The 23,073-nt window shown below is 33.3% G+C and overlaps 3 protein-coding genes and 2 pseudogenes across 4 annotated transcripts; 1 reads left to right on the top strand and 4 right to left on the bottom strand.

Moving 5' to 3' along the window:
- Positions 1–396: 396 nt before the first annotated feature.
- Positions 397–5,261, bottom strand: LOC111291947 (small GTPase LIP1-like). Its single transcript, XM_022884087.2, has 7 exons — positions 4,392–5,261; positions 3,329–3,420; positions 3,105–3,246; positions 2,638–2,942; positions 1,121–1,174; positions 899–1,029; positions 397–765 (listed from the first exon to the last, which is right to left on the bottom strand). The coding sequence occupies exons 1-7, from the start codon at positions 4,480–4,482 to the stop codon at positions 570–572; spliced, it is 1,011 nt and encodes a 336-aa protein (XP_022739822.1). The 5' UTR covers positions 4,483–5,261; the 3' UTR covers positions 397–569.
- A 184-nt stretch (positions 5,262–5,445) lies between these two features.
- Positions 5,446–8,350, bottom strand: LOC111291948 (putative WRKY transcription factor 51). The gene is made up of 3 exons (XM_022884088.2): positions 8,062–8,350; positions 7,729–7,875; positions 5,446–5,985 (listed from the first exon to the last, which is right to left on the bottom strand). The coding sequence occupies exons 1-3, from the start codon at positions 8,346–8,348 to the stop codon at positions 5,778–5,780; spliced, it is 642 nt and encodes a 213-aa protein (XP_022739823.2). The 5' UTR covers positions 8,349–8,350; the 3' UTR covers positions 5,446–5,777.
- Positions 8,351–13,787: 5,437 nt separating this feature from the next.
- LOC111292540 (large ribosomal subunit protein uL4-like) lies at positions 13,788–16,055 on the top strand. Its single transcript, XM_022884969.2, has 2 exons — positions 13,788–14,946; positions 15,700–16,055. The coding sequence occupies exons 1-2, from the start codon at positions 13,840–13,842 to the stop codon at positions 15,811–15,813; spliced, it is 1,221 nt and encodes a 406-aa protein (XP_022740704.2). The 5' UTR covers positions 13,788–13,839; the 3' UTR covers positions 15,814–16,055.
- A 1,758-nt stretch (positions 16,056–17,813) lies between these two features.
- Positions 17,814–20,074, bottom strand: LOC111292613 (phloretin 4'-O-glucosyltransferase pseudogene; annotated as a pseudogene).
- A 146-nt stretch (positions 20,075–20,220) lies between these two features.
- On the bottom strand, positions 20,221–21,796 carry LOC111292230 (UDP-glycosyltransferase 75C1 pseudogene; annotated as a pseudogene). The gene has a single exon (XR_016345521.1). The product of XR_016345521.1 is annotated as a UDP-glycosyltransferase 75C1 pseudogene (transcript).
- Positions 21,797–23,073: the final 1,277 nt, after the last annotated feature.

Raw genomic sequence — 23,073 nt, 5'->3', positions numbered from 1 at the left:
AAAAAAAATTAATATATATAAACATTTCATTTCTCTTTTTCTTTTTTTTTTTCGCATTAATTTTGAGTTGAGTAATCATGTAAGCAAACCCAATAAACTCAAGATCTATCATTGATCTATCATTTTTTAATTTAATTAAGGGTGCAATAATTATATGAAAAACACGCCCCATCCAACTTTCAAACATAATTTTCATGCTATAATTAACAATATATTTATATAGGTAAGTGCAGAGAAAAACTTAAGGCTAAAACTAAGAAAGCTTGCTCTACAATTATATTTACAGATAATTCACTTATGCTAAAGTTGGTAAATATTTTTTTTTTAATTTTTTTAGTAAATTGTAAAGAATCGCCTATAATTTTGGGGGTAAACAATCAAGAATTACAAATCCAGTAAAACTGTAAAACCCCTGCTACTAGAGGGTAACTGTGAATATAAAAGAATTGGCATGCCAGTTTTACAAGCAAAACGAATAGGGAAAAAATATGGAGCAAAGAATAAACACAACATTTCTCCCTCTCAGCAATGGTGATTGTTTTGTAGCAAACATTGGAAACGATATTACATCAGACATTAATATCTGCACGCTTTGATCTAGTGCTGCTGCTGATTTCTTGGGAGCCACTAAAGGAGAATCTTGGGAGGCTGTAATTCTCAGTCACTGAAACTGGCTGTTGAGGGTAAAGCGTGGGAGGTGGAGTCAGATTGCGCTGAGCTGGTAAGGGAGGAAGCATGTTGTAATTATAAGGGTCGCCACTCAAACTGCAATCAACAGAAAGTTTTAAGTAGGAAGCATCTTTTCATGTAGAACACCACAACAATGGGAAAGAAAGAAGAAGAAAAATGTTATTCCTCACATAAAAGTTTCCCAAGGTTACTTCTTAGACAGACTTACCTTGTACGCTTGTACAACTGATCATCATCACTGGAATTTTCATCTAAACGTTGAGAAGGTCTCTGAGCAGGAGATATGGACCATGTATTTGGGGTTGGTAAGTCATCTGAAAAATATCTTCTCCTGATCAACTGAAACAAGTATCATATAAGTTTAACAAGATCTAACACACTAAATTTTGAGAAGCTAGAATACAAAAGCAAGCAAAGAGAAAAATAATACCATGCGAAAAAATTTCATTACACCTTCCTTGTCATATCTTGCATCTTTCGCAGCCTGTAAACATCAAGCAAAATGTTAGATATCTACAATTTGCAAAAGTCCAAATTAATTGTTACATTGGGTTTGCCATGCTCATCAAAGGTATCAGATTTTTACCAACCCTACATTTTTGCTAAAGATTTTAACAGCATATCCTGGTTGATTTATCAGCTAAACTAGGGAAGCTGCCATGGCCAGCGATAGTGGTGATATCTTACGCTCATTTTCACTTGGAGAGCAATTTCCTGAAATAAATGTCTTCCGCAAAAAGATAAGAATTTACGTTGTTTGAACTCAAGAACAAACATTTTCTGGTGTTTTCTTATCCAATGAAAAATCTTCCTTGCCACCAACCCTGCAACTCAAACTTAATTTCTCTCAGAAAAACCAGACCCTTTTACTCAATAAGCAATAACTATGACCTTAATTTGCCATTCCAAACTCAGATAAACACAGATTTCATACACAATTAGTAAGAACATCAAAATTTATTTGTTCTACGTGCATGGCAAAACCAACAAGTTTGGCCCTTTCTTGCCACCGCAAGGATGCAGATTCAGAATCAAAACTAACCCCATTCGTAGAGCAACTACCAGCCATCAAAATATCCACAGATCTTACCAAACATCATAACAAATTAGCAAGAATATCTGAACAAGTGTAGGTGCAAACCGAAGACCATTTGTTGAGATTAGAAATTAGTTTGGAAAAGGTTTGAAACTATTAGGGCTTAAACGAGAGAGAGAGAGAGAGAGAGAGAGGCTCTGCTGACCAGCAACAGGGGTTGGTCCTGTGCAGGAGGAAAATATATAGATCAAGATCTTTCTGGAAGGCAGGGGAGGAGAAAGAAGGGGAGAAGGTGATTGGTACCTGCTATGGGATGACTTAGTGATGCAAGGGAGGTAATGTGATGGAGGATGGAAATATGCTGGTTGAGGGATTATGTTATCTAGGACATTATTTTTTACTTTAGGGGTTTGATTGTAATCTTTACATATATTTAGGTTATTTTATATTAATTAATATTTTATTTCTTTTCCAAGTACTAAGGTTTTAGGGTTATATTTGGTATTTTGTATCTTATTAGGGGTTACAGGTTTAGTAATAAAAACCCTATGTTGGTTTGGTTGATGAATGCTTGAGATTTTGAGATATTGATTATTGAGATTTTCTCCCTCTATTGATTCTTTCTAGTTTTCTCCCTTTGTTCTTTTTTTTCTCTATCTCCTCTATTCCTCCCTAAATGCTTCTGTCTGTCTCTGACTTTCCCTCTAAATTTCTATTTGATCTCTTTCCCCTACTTGTTCTACATCACAATGAGTCAGAGAAGGTTCTACATTGAAATAGACCAATTAACATGAAACACCCCAGTTTCCCCCATAAATTTTGGAAAGGATATAATAAGGAAAGAATAAAATAAGAAATTCTTACTCTAACCAACATATATGCAAGTCAATGCATAAGTTAAAAATACTTACTGCAATTAGGCCTCCACTGCCAGGAAAACTCTCAGTCAGTGGAAGCTCTTCACTAGATGGAAGCAAACCCTGCTTCTCAACCCACTGACGAGCTACATCAACAAGATTGCCACTGCTACCTCTCGTACCCTCTTTAGCAGCAATATCAGCTTTGTTACCAATAACAATATATGGGACAGGAAGTCCCCCAGGACCTCCAGAACCTAGAGGAGCTGAAAATGTCCCAGTTGCTGCAATCTCAGCTGCCCACTTCTGCAGGCTTGTTTTTGTTCGCCGTTGAGAAAGATCATGAACAAAAATAACACCTGCACAAAATTTCAACGCAGAATCATGAGAGTAAATCACAGGTCAAAGAGCTGGCAGTAATTACAAAAGGCTAGTATGGGAAGATGGAGAAGGAAAAAGTTCCCACATGCTGATAATTAGACACATATCATTTTTCTCAAGCAAAGAGATTAAGTACTCACCATTAATTTGTGAATAAAAAAGAGACCGACAATCTTTGTATCGCTCATGTCCCGACACATCCCAGAGTTCAATGAAGAAATCTCTCTCAGTGTCCCCTTTTAAGCTACTTGAAGAGCTACCAGGACTACCATATGTGGTATGCTGTGTAGAGATGGTGGTGGTTACTTGGTGAATGAACTTAAACAATAACTTTATAAAGCAGCAAAGGAGTACAAAGTTTTACCTTCACACCAACTGTGCATCCAATAGTTTGAGGGGGGTGAGCAGTGGAAGAGCCTTTGACAATCAGATGAACAAGAGAAGTTTTCCCCACACCTGTCAAAAGACTAAGATTCAAGCTAAAGTTCGGCATCTAATAAAAGGTTGAAAACAAACATTTTTATATTTAATTTAAGCATGAAAAGTAAACAAATCAGAACAGCAGATCAAAAGTCAGCGTACTGCCCAATAATGGAACAACAAAGCGTCAAAAACACTCAAGGAGCCAGAAACAAATCAATAAAACATCCAAAGGAAATCACATAGGAACATTAAACTAGTGATTCCTTTGTAAAGATTTCTTCTCTTGAAACAGAAAGAAATAAAACAGTCATTAACAAATTACTGAAGTACCATCACCAAGGCCATGCAGATTTTTGCTTAAACTGACTTGAAGCGTACTATTAGCTCAAGTGTTAAGGGTGGGAAGGAGCATGGTTAAAGATCCTTGGTTCAAGCCATAATGCTCCCTGTTATACCAATAAAAAGAATTGAAGCGTACCATCTTAGCTCTTAAGATTAATGATTTACCTAGTAAACCTACTAAAACTTCTACCTTCTTCTCATTTCTTTCAAATCTTAATATATCATCCCGTATTCATTTCTTATACATACATATCACACACTAGATCTCCTCAACCAAAAACCGAGCCAGTCAGGCAATTGTTTCACACCATACTTCATCTATCATTTGTAGCATTAATGGCTATTAATCAAGTTCTCAAAATTTTTATGCAGAAACAAAACCATTTGTTACTTTAATTCCTTTTATCCTTACATTTTGGCAAGTAAACCAAACGTTCTTATTTGTCCAGCAGAGTTCCACTTCAGGAATCTTAAACTGAAATCCATATATTTAACCAATCCACAAAATCAGCAACAGCTAAACTAAACAAAGACAATTAAAACAATTTTATAGAATACAAACTCATTAAACACCCTAAACAGCTACTCCATACAGCAAAACGCAGACAAATTTTCAAAAGGCAAACACAATATATGAATAAAAAAAAGTAAAATTTGAATACCTGAATCACCAACAACAAGAACTCTAACCTGCCCACAAGGAGGTCCCCCATTAAGCTCTTTGTTATCCCTCTCACGTTCCCTCCAAAACATGCCTTTTTTTTATTATTTTTTCTTCTCTCACAACCAAAGCGGTGAAAATCTGCTCCAACAAAACACTTAAAACTCTACAAACAATAGCAATACTAGTCAAGTCCCATCAAACAGGCACAAATCCAAAGTAGGGCAACAATTTCTCGAAATGGGTTCCCAATATTTCCATCCAAAATCCATCTCACACCAAAACCCACCCAAGATCTACACCCAAATCCACGATCCTAAAGCTCGTCGTTTCTGAACGAAATTGGATCTAACAAAAAGATGGGTATCTTTACAATGGTAGGACGAGAACTGGGCATCTCTTTGAATTTCAGATTAGAGCTTCCAAACTTCGGTTTAAAACTATATTTTCCCAGAAAGAAAACAACGTTTTTAGTGCTGTTGATAAGAAGATTAGGAAAATGTGGGAAATCAATCAGATTAAAAATAGAAATGAAAAAGAAATAAGTTAAAGCAGGGAATGTAAAATTGGCTTTCTGATGGATTGATCAGTAATAATTAATATCTGGTTTTTTTTCATGTGCTGATAAGTATATGATTAAACGGATTCATACAGGCCCACCTCGAGCTCAATTCAATGGGCTTATGATCTGATTCATCCGAAAGTGTTAATGAGCAAAGTTTATCACATACGTGTAAATGGGCCTGTCATATGCAAAAATCACATGCTTAGCATTAAATTTTTTTTTCCATAAATGTTAATTTTTGAGTTTTAAATTTATTGGATAAGTAGAGGCATGAACAGACTGGATTAGCATTAGAATGTGCTCCCATGTTTGAATAAATATACTAATTATGCATCAAATACAAATATTTTCTTTTAATATATCTTAAATTGATTATTACTCAATACATTCACAATAAATTTTATTCAACATATCTATGTGAATGATCATACGTTGTATTTATATAATATTATTATTTTGCAATTATATCCTATATTTACATGGAGCTTCATTCACAACAACAAATGCATCGGTTTTTTTCCTTAAAGAAAAAGTAAATTATTTATAACTAATTTACGGATAAAAAGTTCCAATAACAAAGATGGAAACTAAAATTATAACATCAACAACATCAATAGGCGGCTGAAGTCAATCCACTAGCTTCCTCCAATCCTATTGAATTGGACTAAAGTGGGTTTGGGGGCGGGGGTCGAGCCACTCTCCAATGGGCTGAATTTTGAAACATTCAGCCCAAAAAAAGCGTAGTGGAAAAATTAGTTTCAACTAATCTCTCAAAAGCATTTTATCTGTATAACACACATATGCAAGTATTTTTTTTTTTTTTCATGTAGAAGAGGAAGAGGGAGGAGAAGCCTGCAAGGTCCAAGTATTGGGAACGATAAGGGGGGGCATTTGATTGTAGTAAACCATGCATGGGCTCTCATGATTATGAACACCTTCATAGGTGGTTATAACATAAGTTTTGTCATCTCTGTCCCTTTCTATCCTCTTCTTCACATTGCATCCGCCACTTGAACATTTATAATAATTCCTACATAAATAAAAATATTTATTCACATCAGGTCATTATCATGATCGACCATGAAAACAAATGGGGAATACATAATTGATATACAAATTCATCGCTATATTTATGAATCTATTATTTTTATTACAATTAATTTTGGATCATATAATAGGAGGCAGCAAAGCATTATTTGCTTTTACGTGGTCCATTATGTAATTAATTTTCAGAGAGGCTGTCAAGTAGTCCTTTCACAGCTTCCCCATGTTTGCCCATCGAGATATATAAACATAAATATAAATATAAATATAAATATATATATATATATATGCCTCAGCCCAATTTCATTCATACACAGCTCAAGCAGAGAAGCTGGAGCAGCCATATTAGGCGCCCTTGAGCCTCAGACGGTACAGCCATCCACTTGCTCTTAAGTATTAACAAAATAAGCATCTCTGGACCCCAGGCAACCAACATGTACTTAAACAATATGAAGCCTTCAAGCAAGACGGCAGAGGCTGAACTTAATTACTATAAAAAAATTTTCAACTGGCAGCTTTTTATCGAACTTAAATGATAGACTCCCCGAAGAAACTAGATTCATTTATTAGCTATGATTGTATCAGAAGGGATTGAATATAAACATATATATATATATATATACTCCCCGAAGAAACTAGATTCATTTATTAGCTATGATTGTATCAGAAGGGATTGAATATAAACATATATATATATATATATATAACTTTACCCAAATTGAGAGAGAGAGAGAGAGATGGTGACCGTGCACCACAAGTTCTACAGCCAGCTGGCAGGAAAATGCATGGCTATGGTTTGGTTTTGGGCAAAACAGATAGAAAAGGAAAAATCACATGTACTGTGGGCACATGACATGATGATACCGCAATAGCCCACCGTGCATGTGGACTGGGGAGTAATCGATGCCTCTTGCACTTGCAGTCTACTTCACAGACAATGGCAATTTGGCAACTGTAATTTGCTTGACATTGTGGCGTCCCACCCACCCCCTTCGGATTTAATTGGCTACAAACCATCCTACTCTAGCACGTGATGTCTTGATTCATCTCTATAGATGTTAAATTATATGGCAGCAAACCAACCTTCCCAAGGGTTTTTTCTAAACTAAACTAAAGCTAGCTTAACATCCATAGGAGTGCAAAACTATGCGCTTAGGATAGGAAAGAAATGATTTGTAGTTTTGTTATTTCAAGATACGAGTTATTCGAATTTAACTCTTTGAACATGAAATGCTAGCATGATTAATCATTACTTTAAAAATTTTAGTTAGATTTAACTTATAATTGAAGAAAAATAAATGGTATGCTAATTAACGTATTGTTATAGATTATTAGTAAAAAAGCTAGAATTATATCATATAATCCCCCATGCAGCCCATTTTGTGATCCAAATCCATTGTTTTTAGATAGATTATTGTGTGCTTATAGTTGAATATAATTTCTAAATGTTCAAGAGCAAGAAATGTGAGAAAATTAAATTTTTATCAAGTTGGAAATATATAATAAATATCAAAGAAATTAATATGAACCACCATAGATGTACACAAAGTTATGGGGTCCGCTCAAAATTTAAAACATGGTGAGATCTAGTGGTTTCAATATCAAGGAAATTAAAATATTCATATCATATATGTTATCGATCATTTCATGCAATAAGATAGACCCAAAGTCAAAATACCTTATTCTTCTTATTCTCAGATTGTTCTGATCATAATTAGTAGCAAATTACCTTGGATTCGGGCTGTTCTTCACCGACTTTTTCCCATATTTCCTCCATTTGTATCCATCATCCATGACTTCCATCTCTGATTTCGTTCTAAATGCAACTCGATGCCCCACTTCCAACTTGTTTTTCCTCACTCCACTTTTGCATTTTCTACAATTTTTAAAACAAAATAAAAAAAAAAACCCTTTATTTCTTAAACAATAATAAAACTAATGATAATAACTATATTACTTTTTTACTTAATTTACTTCTTTTTTTTTTTTTGGGTTTTCATGAAGAAACCAAAAAAGAAAATGCAAAATCCCAGTGGGGGGCTTATGTATCAAAATCACTTGCATGTTTGTACTATTTTTTGATGTTGCACCACAAATTTCATTAGCTCCGCCCATGCCCTTCTCCGGTGACGCCATACTTTGCGACGACGTATCTTCCTCGAAGGCGCCACCATCAAGCATAAGATAATCCGACAGCTCGAACTCCGCCATGGGGTCGAAGTTTTCAGAGAAGAAGGTATAATTAGGGTTAGGGTTTGAGTTCTCATGAGAGAAGTCCATTTCAAAGGAAAGCTGGACTTTGGCCTTTGGTTTTTTGATGGTGTGTAGGAAGGGAAACTTGGAACGCATAGAAGAAACCATTTTATACTTATATAAATAAATAATTTTAAATTTCTCAAAAATCTAAGGATTATCTTTCTTTTTTTCCTTTATTTTTATTTATTTTTATGAGCTGCTGTTTCATGGACACTTTCCTGGAAGGATGCAACGAAGCTGCTTTGGTGGTGCCACGTGGCGGTCTCCGCTAAGTGACGTCACGGGGATGACATATGTGCTGAACTTTAATGCATTCGACTTGGACCACTTTAATAATAATACTCAATTGTCGTTTTCGTAGGCTGGAATCATTGTCTGTGGGAGAAAGTATTCTGTGTAATCTACTCAGACGAAAGTAATCACTACCGTACTTGTGAACCTATCATTTTTTTTTTATATAATGATACGTACCATTATCGTCTTATCGATTTCTTTTTAGGAACGGTTTGGATTTGCAGGTATTAATCTAATATTTTATTTATAAAATATATAGTTACATAGATAAATATACCTAATTTATACATATTCATACGTTTACGTGCAAATATAAATATTAAAAATTATAAACATTTAACTTCTAAATTTTTAAATTTCAAATAAATATAATAAATATAATAAAGTATTATTTAATAATCTAATTTAATAAACATATATATATATTATATAATAAATAAATGATATTCTTGCTATCAAACTATTTATAAATAATATGGAAGTAATAATTAAAGATTTTACGAACATTACTTTCATATGACTAATTGGATAATTAAATTACACATTTTGACATTTCTCATTATCATATGTTATCAGTTTTTAATGAATTTGAGATTCATTTACTCCATATAAATTTAAATGGCACCCACATAATAGATATTAATTAAGTAATTGTAATAAAAAATTAATTTAATTTTAGATTCCACCTCAAATTGTACGCAGAGAAAATTTATTAATAATGTCCTAATTTTTATATAGTAATTTTATTGCTTTTGTCATTTTTTAAAAAGTATTTAAACAACCGTACATGATTAATGAAATTTTATTAGGTGTGAAAGCAATAAACTATTGTCAAGTGATGAAAAAGAAGTGTGAAAATGGAAAATAATTCCATTTATTATAATAAAAAATTATGGATATTTAATATCTATTATTTTCATCAAAATTAGTTTGGTTTTAAATAATTATATATGTGTGATTGATTTCAATAATGGGCTTGAATTTGAAATTTCTCCTTTGAGAAGTTTTAATATTAGGGTATATATTTGACACGAGGTGTTCTTCTTAAATGGGTAAAAGAAGAGTCAAAAGCAGATTCTAAGGTCAACCGAGCATGAGTGTCCAATGGATCACCAACTCATGACATGAAGAGGCAGTAACGAGGAAATCCTATGAAACAGACGATTTTCAATTTGTTTGTTTATTTTATTTATATGGTTCTTGTGGTAGTAAAAAAGTGATGTGAGAAACTGCAAGGAAATGTGTTCAAGATAAGATCTTGACCTCATCAAAACTTTCCATTTGTTTCATTATAATTGTTATATATTTTGGCATTGGAAACCAGGGACGAAGCTTCATTTGACAGCACTAACCACTATTTGCTAGACAATTTTTCAAAGATTTTACCACATCTTTTGACCCTAAAGAATTAAGATTAAATTTAATTTCCTATTACTTCGCTAAAACCATTTACATTTTTTTGCTCGTAATATTCAGTGATCTTGATTTCATTTTTTGCTTTCATTAGATTCGATACATATGTTAACGTTATAATTCAAAAAGCAGAATTTGAATTCCATTTCTTAAAATTAAAAAAAAAAAAAAGGTTAATTATAAAAAAAAGTTGCACAATTACATACTTTTTACAGTAATCCACAGTGAGATCTAGCGAAGTGTTGCTTTCTTCCAGAAAAGCTTGACTGGATACGGGAAGACTTGCTTGGAACTTCATGAGAAAGGAATGGATAATAGAAAAGTCGGTAAGTGAAACAAAATAACCAATCAAGTGACACATTTGTTTGAGTGGGGCTCCAATGATTGTTGGAGTTGGGACTCCCCCTGCCACACTCTCCAACTCCAAGAAAGCACTTTCCTGGAATTGGTGTTTTGCTCACCAACCCTCCAATCCATATATATAATTTTTTTCATCATGGAGGATTTTATTATTAAAGCCACACTAGCATATCTTTACTTTCAGTTCAGCAATTTTGATAGCACTATCACCATCATCCAGGGGTTCATGGTAGTTTCTTGATGTGGGCTATGGCAGCTGAAGCGCAAATGAGACATGAAATGAGGATTGACTTGTCTCTATATTTTCAAGCTATTGCTGTTCTTAATTTGGAGGAAACTTGAATTGCTTAAATGTCAATTTCAATAAAAGTGACTGGCTAACAACTCCATTAGTGTTGTGTACTTCATTTTGGTCATCCCATTTATAATTTTTGATGCTAACAGCTACCATCTCTTTCTCTTCCCTTTCCTCTGCTTTCCATTATGTAAAATGCTTTTCTCCTCTTTATACCTACTTTCTCTTCCCCCCCATTTTCCTTTGTTGATCATAGTTGAAAGTTGACATCCCTCCAAGACATGCTTTGCCAGCTGCCTGGAAGAAAGTGGAAGCCTGGATTGAATTTCTCATTTGTTTAATTGCTTGTTTCCCAAGTTTGCAAACTCATGGTCCATTGCAATTCAGTAAAGGCCACATTAAATTTTTCAATAATTGCTACATACATACATATATATATATATATATAATCAATCTGTTGATCTGTGCTTCTGTGTGCAGCATGTTGGAAAGGAAGCAAAGATGGTGTGCTACATAAACGGAGACAAATGTGAAAGAAATTTAATCGCATTTTATTTGTGGAGTCAAATTTATGGTAAATCAGAAATGATGAATAGATAAAAACAAATTAATAATTGCAAAGATCAAAATTCAAAGCTAGGCAAATTTCCAGCACTATATCTCATGATTTTGATTCCCCTAATGTGAAAGCTTCCCAGTCCCAGATACATGCACGGAGACATGTTAAGTCACCAAAAGAATGAACTAAGCGAACCAAAGTTCATACTCGTTTTTCTGCTTTTGTATGTTTGTGGCCTTGTGGGACAGCTTTTACCAGACATGGCTTAACCAAAATATCTGACTGAATAGATGTGAAATGGGAACTTATAGTAACGAATAAGTGTGTGATTAGGACCTTTGTCCAGTTCCTTGAAAAATTAATTTATAATAATTATTATATGTAATTCGGTTTTGATCGATTTTTTTATTTAAATTAAATTTAGATATTAAATATATATATTAAATTTAAAAAATTTTTAAAAAATAACTAAATCAAAGTATAAATTTTTATTAGATATATATTTTAAATTTTTAGAAAATAAAAATAATTATTTTATATATAAATATATTAAATTTTACATTCAAATAATATATAAAAATAAAAATTCAAAATTAATAAATCAATCCAAATTAAATCGATAAGATTTAATTTGATTATGATAATATAAAATATCGATTTGAATTTGAATTAAATTTAAAAATTTATAATATTATATATTATCTTAAAAAATTAAATAAAATTTGATCCAAATCATTATCATTTTTATTTAAAACAGTGCCCAAAACTCTTTTACTAATATTGAAATTAATTTGGGATTTAATTAGGAAAAAAAACTAAAGCATAAGTTGACCGTGAGCAAGAGAAACCTGAAGGATAACCAATTAATCCAATAACATATACAGAGAAGGAGAGACAAAAGGAAAAGCAAAGCCTTTTGCATAGAGAAAAAGAAGCGTGAATTGCTGGCTTTTGACTGCTGAATGGTATTGTTTTGTTCATGAAAAGTGGCACCTAACTCCTTTATCCTTCATCTAACGAAGCACCCATTTTTAATATAGACATCAGACAAATGCGGCAGTTAAAGTAATCGGCCCTATAAATAATGTTATTGTCGAAAAATTTTAATAAGGAAAATGAAAAGAAGGAATTAAAAAAAAAAGCTTTCATCCTAGTGGCGAACAATGGTAAAAGTGAGATCATTGGGTTCTGTGGCAAATTTTGTTTGAAAATTGTGAGGCCATTTTATCTTTTAGATCATGACAATGACAAATCCTTCCATAAAAGGAATGGCCTAATGGGTCATTGGGCTCAAGCTAGCATGGTTGATTATTGGCATGAAAGTTTTGATGACTCGTCCTAATTGGGCTGACAAGTTTCCTTTAGCCCAACAAAAACACACCGAAAAAAAATTTGTATTTTCTCATTTTGGGTTGCTAAGGTTATACATGTTTATAAGTTATTTAGATTTGATTTAAATATAATTTAAATTTATTCGATTATTATCAAATCAAGTTTAAATTTAAATAATTTTATTTATTGATTGAATTAAGTTTAAATATTTGTTATTTGATTTAAGTAATTTACGAATTTAATCAAATTTTATATTTTAATATATTTTAATTATTTTAATTAATACAATATATTGAATTTAAACTTACGTTTGAACACAAATAATCAAGTTTTTATTAAATATAAAAATTTAATTATTTTTATATGTTAATTGAACATAATTGAGTGAGTTTGATTTCTATTTTAAGTCAAGTTTTAGTTAAAAAAAATAAAATTTAATCAAACACAAGTCGAGTTTCAAATTTTGAATTTAAAGTAGAGTTCAAACTTAAGCTTAATATTGTATCTACTTAAACTTAATTGATTATACTTTTAACAATGGCTAATTATTTGATTAAAATGAAATACCCATCTCTTATTCACTTTTCAAATGATCAAAAATAAAAAAGTGATAATAATTAAGATCAAATCGAATTTGATTTAATTTTTTGAATAATATATAATATTATAAAATTTTAAAATTTGATTTAAATCTGATTTGATTTTTTTGAAACTAATTTTGAATTTTACAGTTCAATTTGGTTTATCACATTTTAATTATTTTATTTTTTATATATTATTTTAATAAGTTTTTTAATATATTTGAATAAATTTATATATAAAATAATTATTTTTATTTTATAAAAATTTAAATATATATTTTAATAAAAATATATAATTTGATTCGATTTGATTTTTTACATTTTAATTTGAAATCTGACTCAAACTTAATATATCTATTTAATATTTTAACTTGATTTGAATTAAATAAAAAAATCAATCTAAACCAAATAAAATACTCCGATTCCGATTTTTTTTTTCTCAATCCTAGTCCAAAGCAGTCTTTTTCTTTATCCCAAACTTCTGTTTCTTTTCGGTTTTCACGATCCAATCCCAGCCGCGGAAAACCCTTTTAGATTCGATCCAATTTGGATGCAATTGGGCCATCTTATCTCAGAAAGGCCGACACTTATTCCAGAACAAACCACTACAAAGCCCATAGCAAACAATCCCAAAACCCAAAATTTAACCCTAAATATTTCCCATATATATTGATCTCAAACCCTGCTTCATTTTCTCTAACAAAAACCCTAGCCTCCCACACTTCCACTCCCCCTTCCGCCACCCGAAGCATGGCCGCAGCAGCCGTTCGCCCTCTCGTCAATGTCCAAACCTTGGAAGGAGACATGGCTACCGACGCCGCCCCAACCGTCCCTCTGCCCGACGTCATGAAAGCTGCCATCCGCCCTGATGTTGTCAGCCACGTCCATGACAACATCTCCAAAAACAAACGTCAACCTTACGCCGTCTCCAAACGCGCTGGTCACCAGACCTCCGCCGAATCCTGGGGAACTGGTCGTGCCGTCTCACGTATTCCACGTGTCCCTGGTGGTGGTACCCACAGAGCTGGTCAAGGTGCTTTCGGTAACATGTGTCGTGGCGGTCGCATGTTTGCTCCAACCAAGATCTGGCGTCGCTGGCACCGCAAAATCAACGTTAACCTGAAGCGATACGCTGTCGTTTCAGCTATTTCCGCTTCGGCTATTCCTTCACTCGTGATGGCGCGTGGTCACCGCATCGAGTCGGTTCCGGAACTTCCACTTGTGATTTCGGATTCCGCTGAGGGCGTTGAGAAGACATCCGCTGCTATTAAGGTTTTGAAACAGATCGGGGCTTATGGCGATGTCGAGAAGGCCAAAGATAGCCAGGCGATTCGTCCCGGAAAGGGAAAAATGAGGAACCGTCGCTATATTTCTCGAAAAGGGCCATTGATTGTGTACGGGACAGAGGGAGCCAAGCTCGTAAGGGCATTCAGGAACATTCCTGGCGTGGAAATAGCCAATGTGGACAGACTGAATTTGCTCAAGCTTGCTCCTGGTGGACATTTGGGACGTTTCGTGATCTGGACCAAATCGGCTTTTGAGAAGCTTGATTCAATCTATGGGACTTTTGATAAGTCTTCAGAGAAGAAGAAGGGTTACGTGCTGCCCCGTCCCAAGATGGTTAATGCTGATTTGGCTAGGATTATCAACTCTGATGAGGTCCAATCGGTTGTGAAGCCGATTAAGAAGGACGTCAAGAGAGCACCAATGAAGAAGAACCCTCTTAAGAATTTGAATGCTATGCTGAAGCTTAACCCATATGCTAAAACTGCTAGGAGAATGTCTCTTTTGGCTGAGGCTCAACGAGTCAAGGCCAAGAAGGAGAAGCTCGACAAGAAAAGAAAACCCATCTCCAAGGTATTTGATTCTTTTGATTTTGTCTTGTCTTATTTGTTTTGCGTTTAGTTTACATTCTTGTTCGTATAATGATTTGTATTAAGTTTTTGTGGCATAGCTTGCTGTTCAATGTGATTAATTTGTTTCATCACTTGTGTATGTAGACCGATTGGCTTGATGCAATTGTTCGTATAATGATTTGTATTAAGTTTTTGTGGCCTTGCTTGCTATTCAGTGTGATTAATTTGTTGCATCACTTATGTATGTAAACCGATTTATTTGATGCAATTGTGGTGTTAAAATGTATGTTCTTGTTTTATGAACCATTCTTTTAGTAATTTTTTCACTAAGATGCCAATGTTATCTTTTCCCAAATTGATGTTTGTCTGGTTTACATGGTACTAATTGTTTGATTAGTCTTAAAATTGCAAATAGAATTTTAAATAGTTTGACTACTAATGTTTTGTGGTTGTTATTGTAATCTGGTGTATCTTACAAATCTTTTTCCATCAAATTGTCCTTTTATAAGTGATAACTTACTTATGAACTTGTCTTTTTTTCGTGGAAAGATAGCCTCATTCTATATAAGGTGGCCCTAAAAGTTTGAAAGAGTTTTTCTATACATATCTATTTAAATATCTGATTGCAATGAACTGTTTAAATGTTCTAGTTTCCTTAAACAACTGTGGTTTATCTTGGATTGCTTCCTGAAAATTTTTGAACCTCTGGATTGGCTTTTCTTATTGGTTCCCGATTCTCCTTTGGACATTTCAGGAGGAGGCAGCCGCAATCAATTCAGCAGGAAAGGCGTGGTACCAGACAATGATCTCTGATAGTGACTACGCAGAGTTTGAGAACTTCTCTAAGTGGCTTGGTGTATCACAGTAATTTAGCACTATTTGTTTTAGAAAGTCTCTTTGGACCATATTTTGTTGATTGGTTTTGTTTTGGTGTTTTATATCTTTGCTGTTTGAGTTATGGATGAGTGGAGTGGAAGGCTGTACTTCCCTCTTTTTTGTCCATTTTTCTGGCTAGATGCAACAATTTCCTTTACAACGAGAACAAGTATTAAACATTATAGAACTGCAAGTTTCTCTTTTGGTAATGAAATGCTTTTTCTTCGTCTGCAATGTAGACTTAATTACACTGGTGCTTCTATTACAAAGATTTAATTTACGGTTTATTTCATTCGATTGTTATACCATTGGCATTAGAAAGAATTGAATTTTATTACAAACCTCTAGGAATCAGGGTTCTTGAGTTCTATGGCTGCTCATCAGTGGTGATAGTTGAATTTGTGACTTGCATTAGTTCATTCAAGTTATATTTGTATTCCTTTGTAACATGTGTTAATACAATAGATGGGTTATTTCATTTTCTGAACTTACAATCTAATGAAGCTCTATCTCATTACCACTTACCAGTTCTTCTCCAACTTAATATTTTTATGAAGCTCTATCTCTAAATATGGGGATATATCAGGATATCCATGTTGTGGTTTTGCCATGCGGATTCCTGTATTTGTTTGCTTTCCCCACGTACTCTTTGGTACATAACCTTCTTAGAGTTCTAGCATACTTCACCTTTTTTCATGAGAGATTTCTTTTAAAAGAACATTGCCTTTAGGGTGCTAATCTTTTTTAAAAAATTTTAATATTCTTTTCGTACCCCCATTATTTTTTTTAATCAATCCCATTTCTACTTTAAACTTTCTTGATTATCTAGAAAGTTATTTTCAAAATCATTTATAACTTATCTTACTCCTTGGATCATAATTCATACAGGTTTCTGTTTGGAATTGTTACATCACTTTCAATTTTTTTTTTTTTTTACAAAAAGGCCAAAAAATCTTTCTAATAAAATTCAATAATCATATTAGTTTTTTACATTTTATTACATTTAATTAAGTTTTAATTTTCTTTTATTTCAAATCATTGGAGTCTCTAAATATTTATTTTTCCGTAATTGAATATTTAAATATTTATTTTTATTTCAATTGAATCATTGAGTAGACGAAATTGATATCGATGATTAAACAATTTTAGTCTATTAAGAATTTGATTGATGAAAATTAATGGTTAACGATTTAATTAGTAGTAATAAAATCATAATAAATTATATGATTATTTAATTTTTATTCCTTTTTTTGACCCTTTAGCCCTTTTTTTTTTTTTTAATTTGCCTAGGCAACTCCGGATCTTATATCTAAAAAGACAATTATAGCCTGCATTTTTATTGAATATTAAGATAATTCAATTTTTTTCATCGGGAGGGTAAGATAAGAATGGATAAAGTCTAATAAAATTGGAGACTGATAGATATGACAGAACATCTTGTCCGAACGAAAAATAGTTGAAAACAAAACAAAACCTAACCGCAAAAAGAAAGAGCCAAAGGAAAAGAGCAACTATAGCATAGCAGATAGCATTATAGCACTAAACTTTTCTAAAAATTTTGATATTATTTTTGTAACCCATTATTGTTTTTCATTCAATCCCATTTGTACTTTTAACTTTCTTGATTATCTAGAAAGTTATTTTCAAAATCATTTAAGACCTATCTTACTCGCTCATAACATACTTCATACTGGTTACTGTTTAAAAAAGTTAAAAAAAATTATTTAAGCTTTTAATATTTTATTACAATTAATTTAAATTATAAAATTTTTTAATTTTGAATTAAATAATTTTTGTTTAATAAAAATTCAATTAAAAAATAGATATTTAAAAATTTAATTGATTGCTATTAAAAGTTTAAATAACCACTTAATTTTTGTTCAAAATTTTTTTTTGATTCTTTAAATTTTTTTAATTTGTTTAAGCAGGATTTATCTCAAGAAAGACGATTAACCCGCATTGTTTAAGCATAAGATAAGAATGGCTTGAGTCTGATAAAATTGAAGACTGATAAATACGACAAAGCATGTCTACCCAAACGAAAAATAGTTGAAAACAAAACAAAACCTAAACCCAGAAAGAAAGACTCAAAGAGACAAAAGAAAAGAGCTAATCATAGCATAGCTACCATGTACCAAGTTTAATAACTACTAAGCTCATCCACGAAAGCTTTAAGGTTCTTATCTGATGATCCATTTTCCTTAGCAGCTTCTCTCGCCAAGTGTTTCCATTTCATGGCATTCCTTCTCGTTTCTTTTGCTCTTTCCCCACCTCCCATCACCAATTCCAGGCATCTCTTTATCTCGCAACCTTCAACTATTCCTTCATCATTCTTCTTCACTCTCTCCCCTGTTTTCCACACATCCTGGACGAGCTTTGCAGTGGTTGGCTGATCTGACCATTGTGGAAATGTCACCATAGGAACCCCAAAAACCAGGCTTTCAAAAGTTGAGTTCCATCCGCTATGCGTCAGGAAACATCCAACAGATGGATGGACAAGAACTTCCACTTGTGAACACCATGGCACTATCATCCCTTGCTTTTCCAATTCCTTCTGACAACTCAATCCCTCCTCTTCTTCTTTCTGTTCTACTCCACCTTCCCTTATCACCCACAAAAATGGACGGCCAGTGTCAAGTAACCCATTTGCTAGTTCTTCCATCTGAGGTTTTGCCAACAGAGACAGGCTTCCAAATGATACATAAATGACTGAACTTTCAGGCTTAGAGTTAAGCCATTCCATTACTTTATACTCCTTTTTGACCTTGAAAAGGTCACCCCCAAAGGAAGTGTCGGACGGGTTTTTTCCATCCACAAAAGCAGATGGCATTAAAGGTCCAATTCCCACTAAATTGTACTTGTCCAGAGCTTTCATGGCTTCAGCTTCTAATGCATCAAAAGTATTGACCAAAACTCTTGGGTTGGTTTCTTGGTCAAGAATCTGAATATGAGCGTTAAATTCCAAGAGCGCAAAAGCATAAGGATTTGGGGTTACGAAAAAGGAAGGCACATCATTGCGAGAAAGCAGTGGCAATCCCGGAAATTCCATCACAAACGAGGGATCGTTGATACCATGTTCGATGACATTCTCATAGCCTTTATAGTAATGATAATAGATGTTCAAAATACTAGCAGCTTGATTCCAGAGGAAAGTGGTCGGGATATGAAACTCGCGAGCCACCACTGGCACCCAAGGGAGAATAGTGCAATAAACAATACATCCAAACCGTGTGCCTTGACTGATACTTTGAGCAATGAGCTCTCTCAAGGTTTTAGAACCGCAACGCCTAGTCTCAACCATGTAATGCTTGACATCATCGGTGCCATGGTTAAACCCTTGGTCATAACCGTTGGAAAAAGTGGCATAGGATAAGCCCTCTGGAAGGGAAGTTTTGTTCATTTGGTTGAAGGCAGAAACGGCAGTCATGAAAGTGACACGGACGCCATTGCCTATCAGTTTCTTGGCAAATTGGAGGGAAGGGTTAATGTGGCCTTGAGCAGGAAATGTTACTAAGAGGATATGGTGTTGAGCCATGCGAAGGAAAGCCAAGGGCTAAAACTTGAGCTGTGGAGTGGAATTTGTGTAGTGAAATTGTAGAGAGTATTGAAGGATTTTTATATAACAATTCGACAGATTGAGATTGAATATGTGACGTTTGCGGTGACGTTGTTGAAATTCAATGCTGTGAAAATGTGAATCCTATACGAATTATACGATCAAATGTTGAAGAAGACAATGGCGACAGCGACTTTCACAAACAACAAAGAAACAGCAGCCATGAATTGAACTCGGCATAAACCAGAAGCATCACCTCTCACTTCATTTATTATCACCACAAACAAATACACGTGATTCTAGCCACCAATTGCACTAAAACTTCGGACATATAAGAAATATTTTGATAAACTTTTCTTACAACACATACAAGATATATTGGTTCGATCGGTTCCTCAAAAGATGTTTTTTATTTGGAAGGATCTAATTTAATAGACTTCATTTGTCATCTTTGTCATAAGTAGATTATTAATTATTGTTACAAAATGAGTTGGGTTACATTTAATTTTTGACAAGTACAACATTTTTTTGCCCATACAATTTCCAACTCGATCTCTCGTACTTTTCATTACTGAATTTTAGTACTTTTATTTATCACTAAACACCATGAAAACCTTCAAGTTATATATGCTTGGAATTCTAGTACAACACTAAAATTTTCGAGTAAATAACATCTGCATATTCATAATTGTTATGTGTACATTTTATTTTTTATAATTTTTAAAATTTAATTTTTAGATCATTATTTTTTAAAAATATTTTAAATTTATTTATTTTCATTTGATATCATTAAAATATAATGGAATTTATTAACTTAGTAGTAAGCAAATGTTCATGTGAATATTCATCTGGTAAAAAGAAAAATCTTTTTTTTTTAATTTTTTTTTTGTTGAAATTTATGTTATTTGACGTTCATACCACATTGAAGTGGCATTACATATGATTGACCTATTTTACTCAAGTGTTTCTAAGCTCACCACGAAAGCTTTAAGGTTAGCGTTGGAGGACCCACCTTCCATGGCGGCTTCTCTTGCCAAGTCTTTCCATTTCCTGGCATTCCTTCTTATTTCTTCTCCTCTCATGTCGCCTCCCATCACCATTTCCAAGCATCTTTTTATCTCACGACCTTCAACTATTCCTTCTTCATTCTTTGTCACCCTCACCCCTGTCTTCCACGCATCTTGGACGAGCTTTGAATTTGTTCCTTGATCTGTCCATTGAGGGAAGGTCACCATTGGAACCCCTGAAACCAAGCTTTCAAACGTTGAGTTCCATCCGCAATGCGTCACGAAACATCCAACAGATGGATGCGAAAGGACTTCCACTTGTGAACACCATGGCACTATCATCCCTTGCTTTTCCAAATCCTTTTGACAAGTCAATCCCTCCATTTCTTCTTCTTTCTCTTCTCCACTTTCCCTTATCACCCACAAAAATGGACGGCCTGTGTCTAACAACCCTTTTGCAAGTTCTTCCATCTGTGGTTTTGCCAATACCGAAAGGCTTCCAAATGATACATAAATGACTGATCTTTCAGGCTTTGAGTTGAGCCATTCCATTTCCCTATACTCTTTTGTAACTTTAAAAAGGTCACCTCCGGAGGAAGTTTCAGCAAGTTTTTTTCCACCCAGAAAAGCAGTTGGAATTAGCGGGCCGATTCCAACTAACTTGTAGTACTTGTCAATGGCTTTTATAGCCTCAGCTTCTAACACATCGAACGTGTTAACTAGAACTCTTGGGTTGGTCTCTTGGTCAAGAATTTCTATATGCGCTTTAAATGCTAGCAGCGACATGACATGTGAGTTTGGAGGAATGAAAAAGGAAGGTAAGTCATGGCGAGATAGCAATGGCAAACCTGGGATTTTCACCAAAAATGAGGGATCATTGATGTCTTTGCTAATGATCTCATCATATCCTTTGAAGTAATGATAATAGATGTTCAGAAGACTAGCAGGTTGATTCCAAAGAAGCGTGGTTGGGATATGAAACTCATGAGCCACCGTTGCCACCCAAGGAACCAGAGTGCAGTAAACAATGCAAGTGAAGTTGGTGCCTCGATCAATACTTTGAGCAAGAAACTCCCTGAAGGTTTGAGAACCACAACGTTTAATCTCCGCCATGTAATGGTTGCTATCATCGGTAAGTTGAAAGCAATGGTCGTAACCATCTGAGAAATAGGCGTAGGATAAGCCTTGGAGAGGGGAAGTTTTGTTCATGAGGTGGATGGCAGAGGCAGCCGTCATGAAGGTGACATGAACGCCGATGCTTATCAGTCTCTTGGCGAATTGAAGGGAAGGGTTAATGTGGCCTTGGGAAGGAAACGTTACTAAGAGGATTTGGGGTTGGTGATCAGCCATTGAAAGGACAGCTTGATGGCTACAGATCAGTAGGTACAGGTTTTGGGGTGAGGAAATTGGAAGAGGAGTGTGAAGGATTTTATAGAATAACAATTGCAGTTCACTATGACGTTTGCAGTGACGCTGTTGAATCGAAAAGCTTTCGTAAGCTCGATATGACGCCTTTTACAGTAAGCTTGCGCGATTATCTGAGATATGACAGTCAAATGACACGTAATTTGATAATACAATATAATTATTTATAAGTAGTTAATTCAATCGAATAAATTTATTTTTTTCGTTAAAAAGATTTCAAATTTAATTTTTGTAAGTGATAATTTAATCAAGTTATTTCAATGTTGATTTGTAATTATTTATTTTAAATTATAAAAATGATATATTTTATATTAATTTAAGAGATTAAATAATTTATTTATCATCAATTTTTTTAAATAATTTAAAATTTTAATAATTATTATATATAAATATAGATTGAATAAAATTTAAAAAATATATTTTATATTTTTATATGGTTATAAATTATAATATAATGTTAATACAAAATGAAATATAAATAAATAAATTTAAATATTTTAATTATACAAATACACAATTAATAACGTGACATGTTTAGTAGCAAAGTTCTAACGTGATACTTCCTTGTTTCATTTGCTGACGGAACTACTCACAGTTCCGTCCTTGTCCTAAATTATGTCACTCTGGTTTGAGATTTTCAACTTTGATTATTAATATTTTAAATATTTTAATATTATTTTTTATAAAATAATATTTAAAATCTCTTTCATTTAAAATTATTTTTAAAAGTCAAATTAAAGAGACAAAATCAATACTATGAATTATTTAAATTTGAATTTGATTTAATATGTTAGAATATAGTAATAATTTAAATTCAAAGAAGGTATGACAATTCATAGATGATTATAGCATAAGTAAATTTCATTATAGTAATGTTTATCATTAAATAATGAAAAATTTTAATTTTATTGAAACTTTTAGATTTAAAATTTTTTTTTGATAATACAAGCTTATATATGATCTCACTGAAAAGCTTTTCTAATAATGTCACTGAATTTTAAACGTAACTTTTTTTCAATTCATAAATTAGTTGATCCACACTAAGTATAATATTATATTATGGATATAAGAACATAAATAAAAAAAAAAAAACAATAATTATAGAAAATAAGAAGTAAAATTATAATGAGATCGGGTTCGTATTGGGCCGAGTTGGACGGGTCGGGTCCACTGTAGTTTCGGAGTTATACGAAGGAAAAAAGGAAGGGACACATGGCAAGAAGGGAATCGGTATGTAAGTCTATTGATCCAACGGTTGAAAACT

This window comes from Durio zibethinus, chromosome 10 (assembly GCF_047325235.1).
Source record: "Durio zibethinus cultivar Kanyao isolate XHJ-2024 chromosome 10, ASM4732523v1, whole genome shotgun sequence".
In the NCBI taxonomy this organism is placed as follows: domain Eukaryota; kingdom Viridiplantae; phylum Streptophyta; class Magnoliopsida; order Malvales; family Malvaceae; genus Durio; species Durio zibethinus.
The sequence above is the reverse complement of the archived record's forward strand: the minus strand, read 5'-3'. Positions and strand labels throughout refer to the sequence as shown.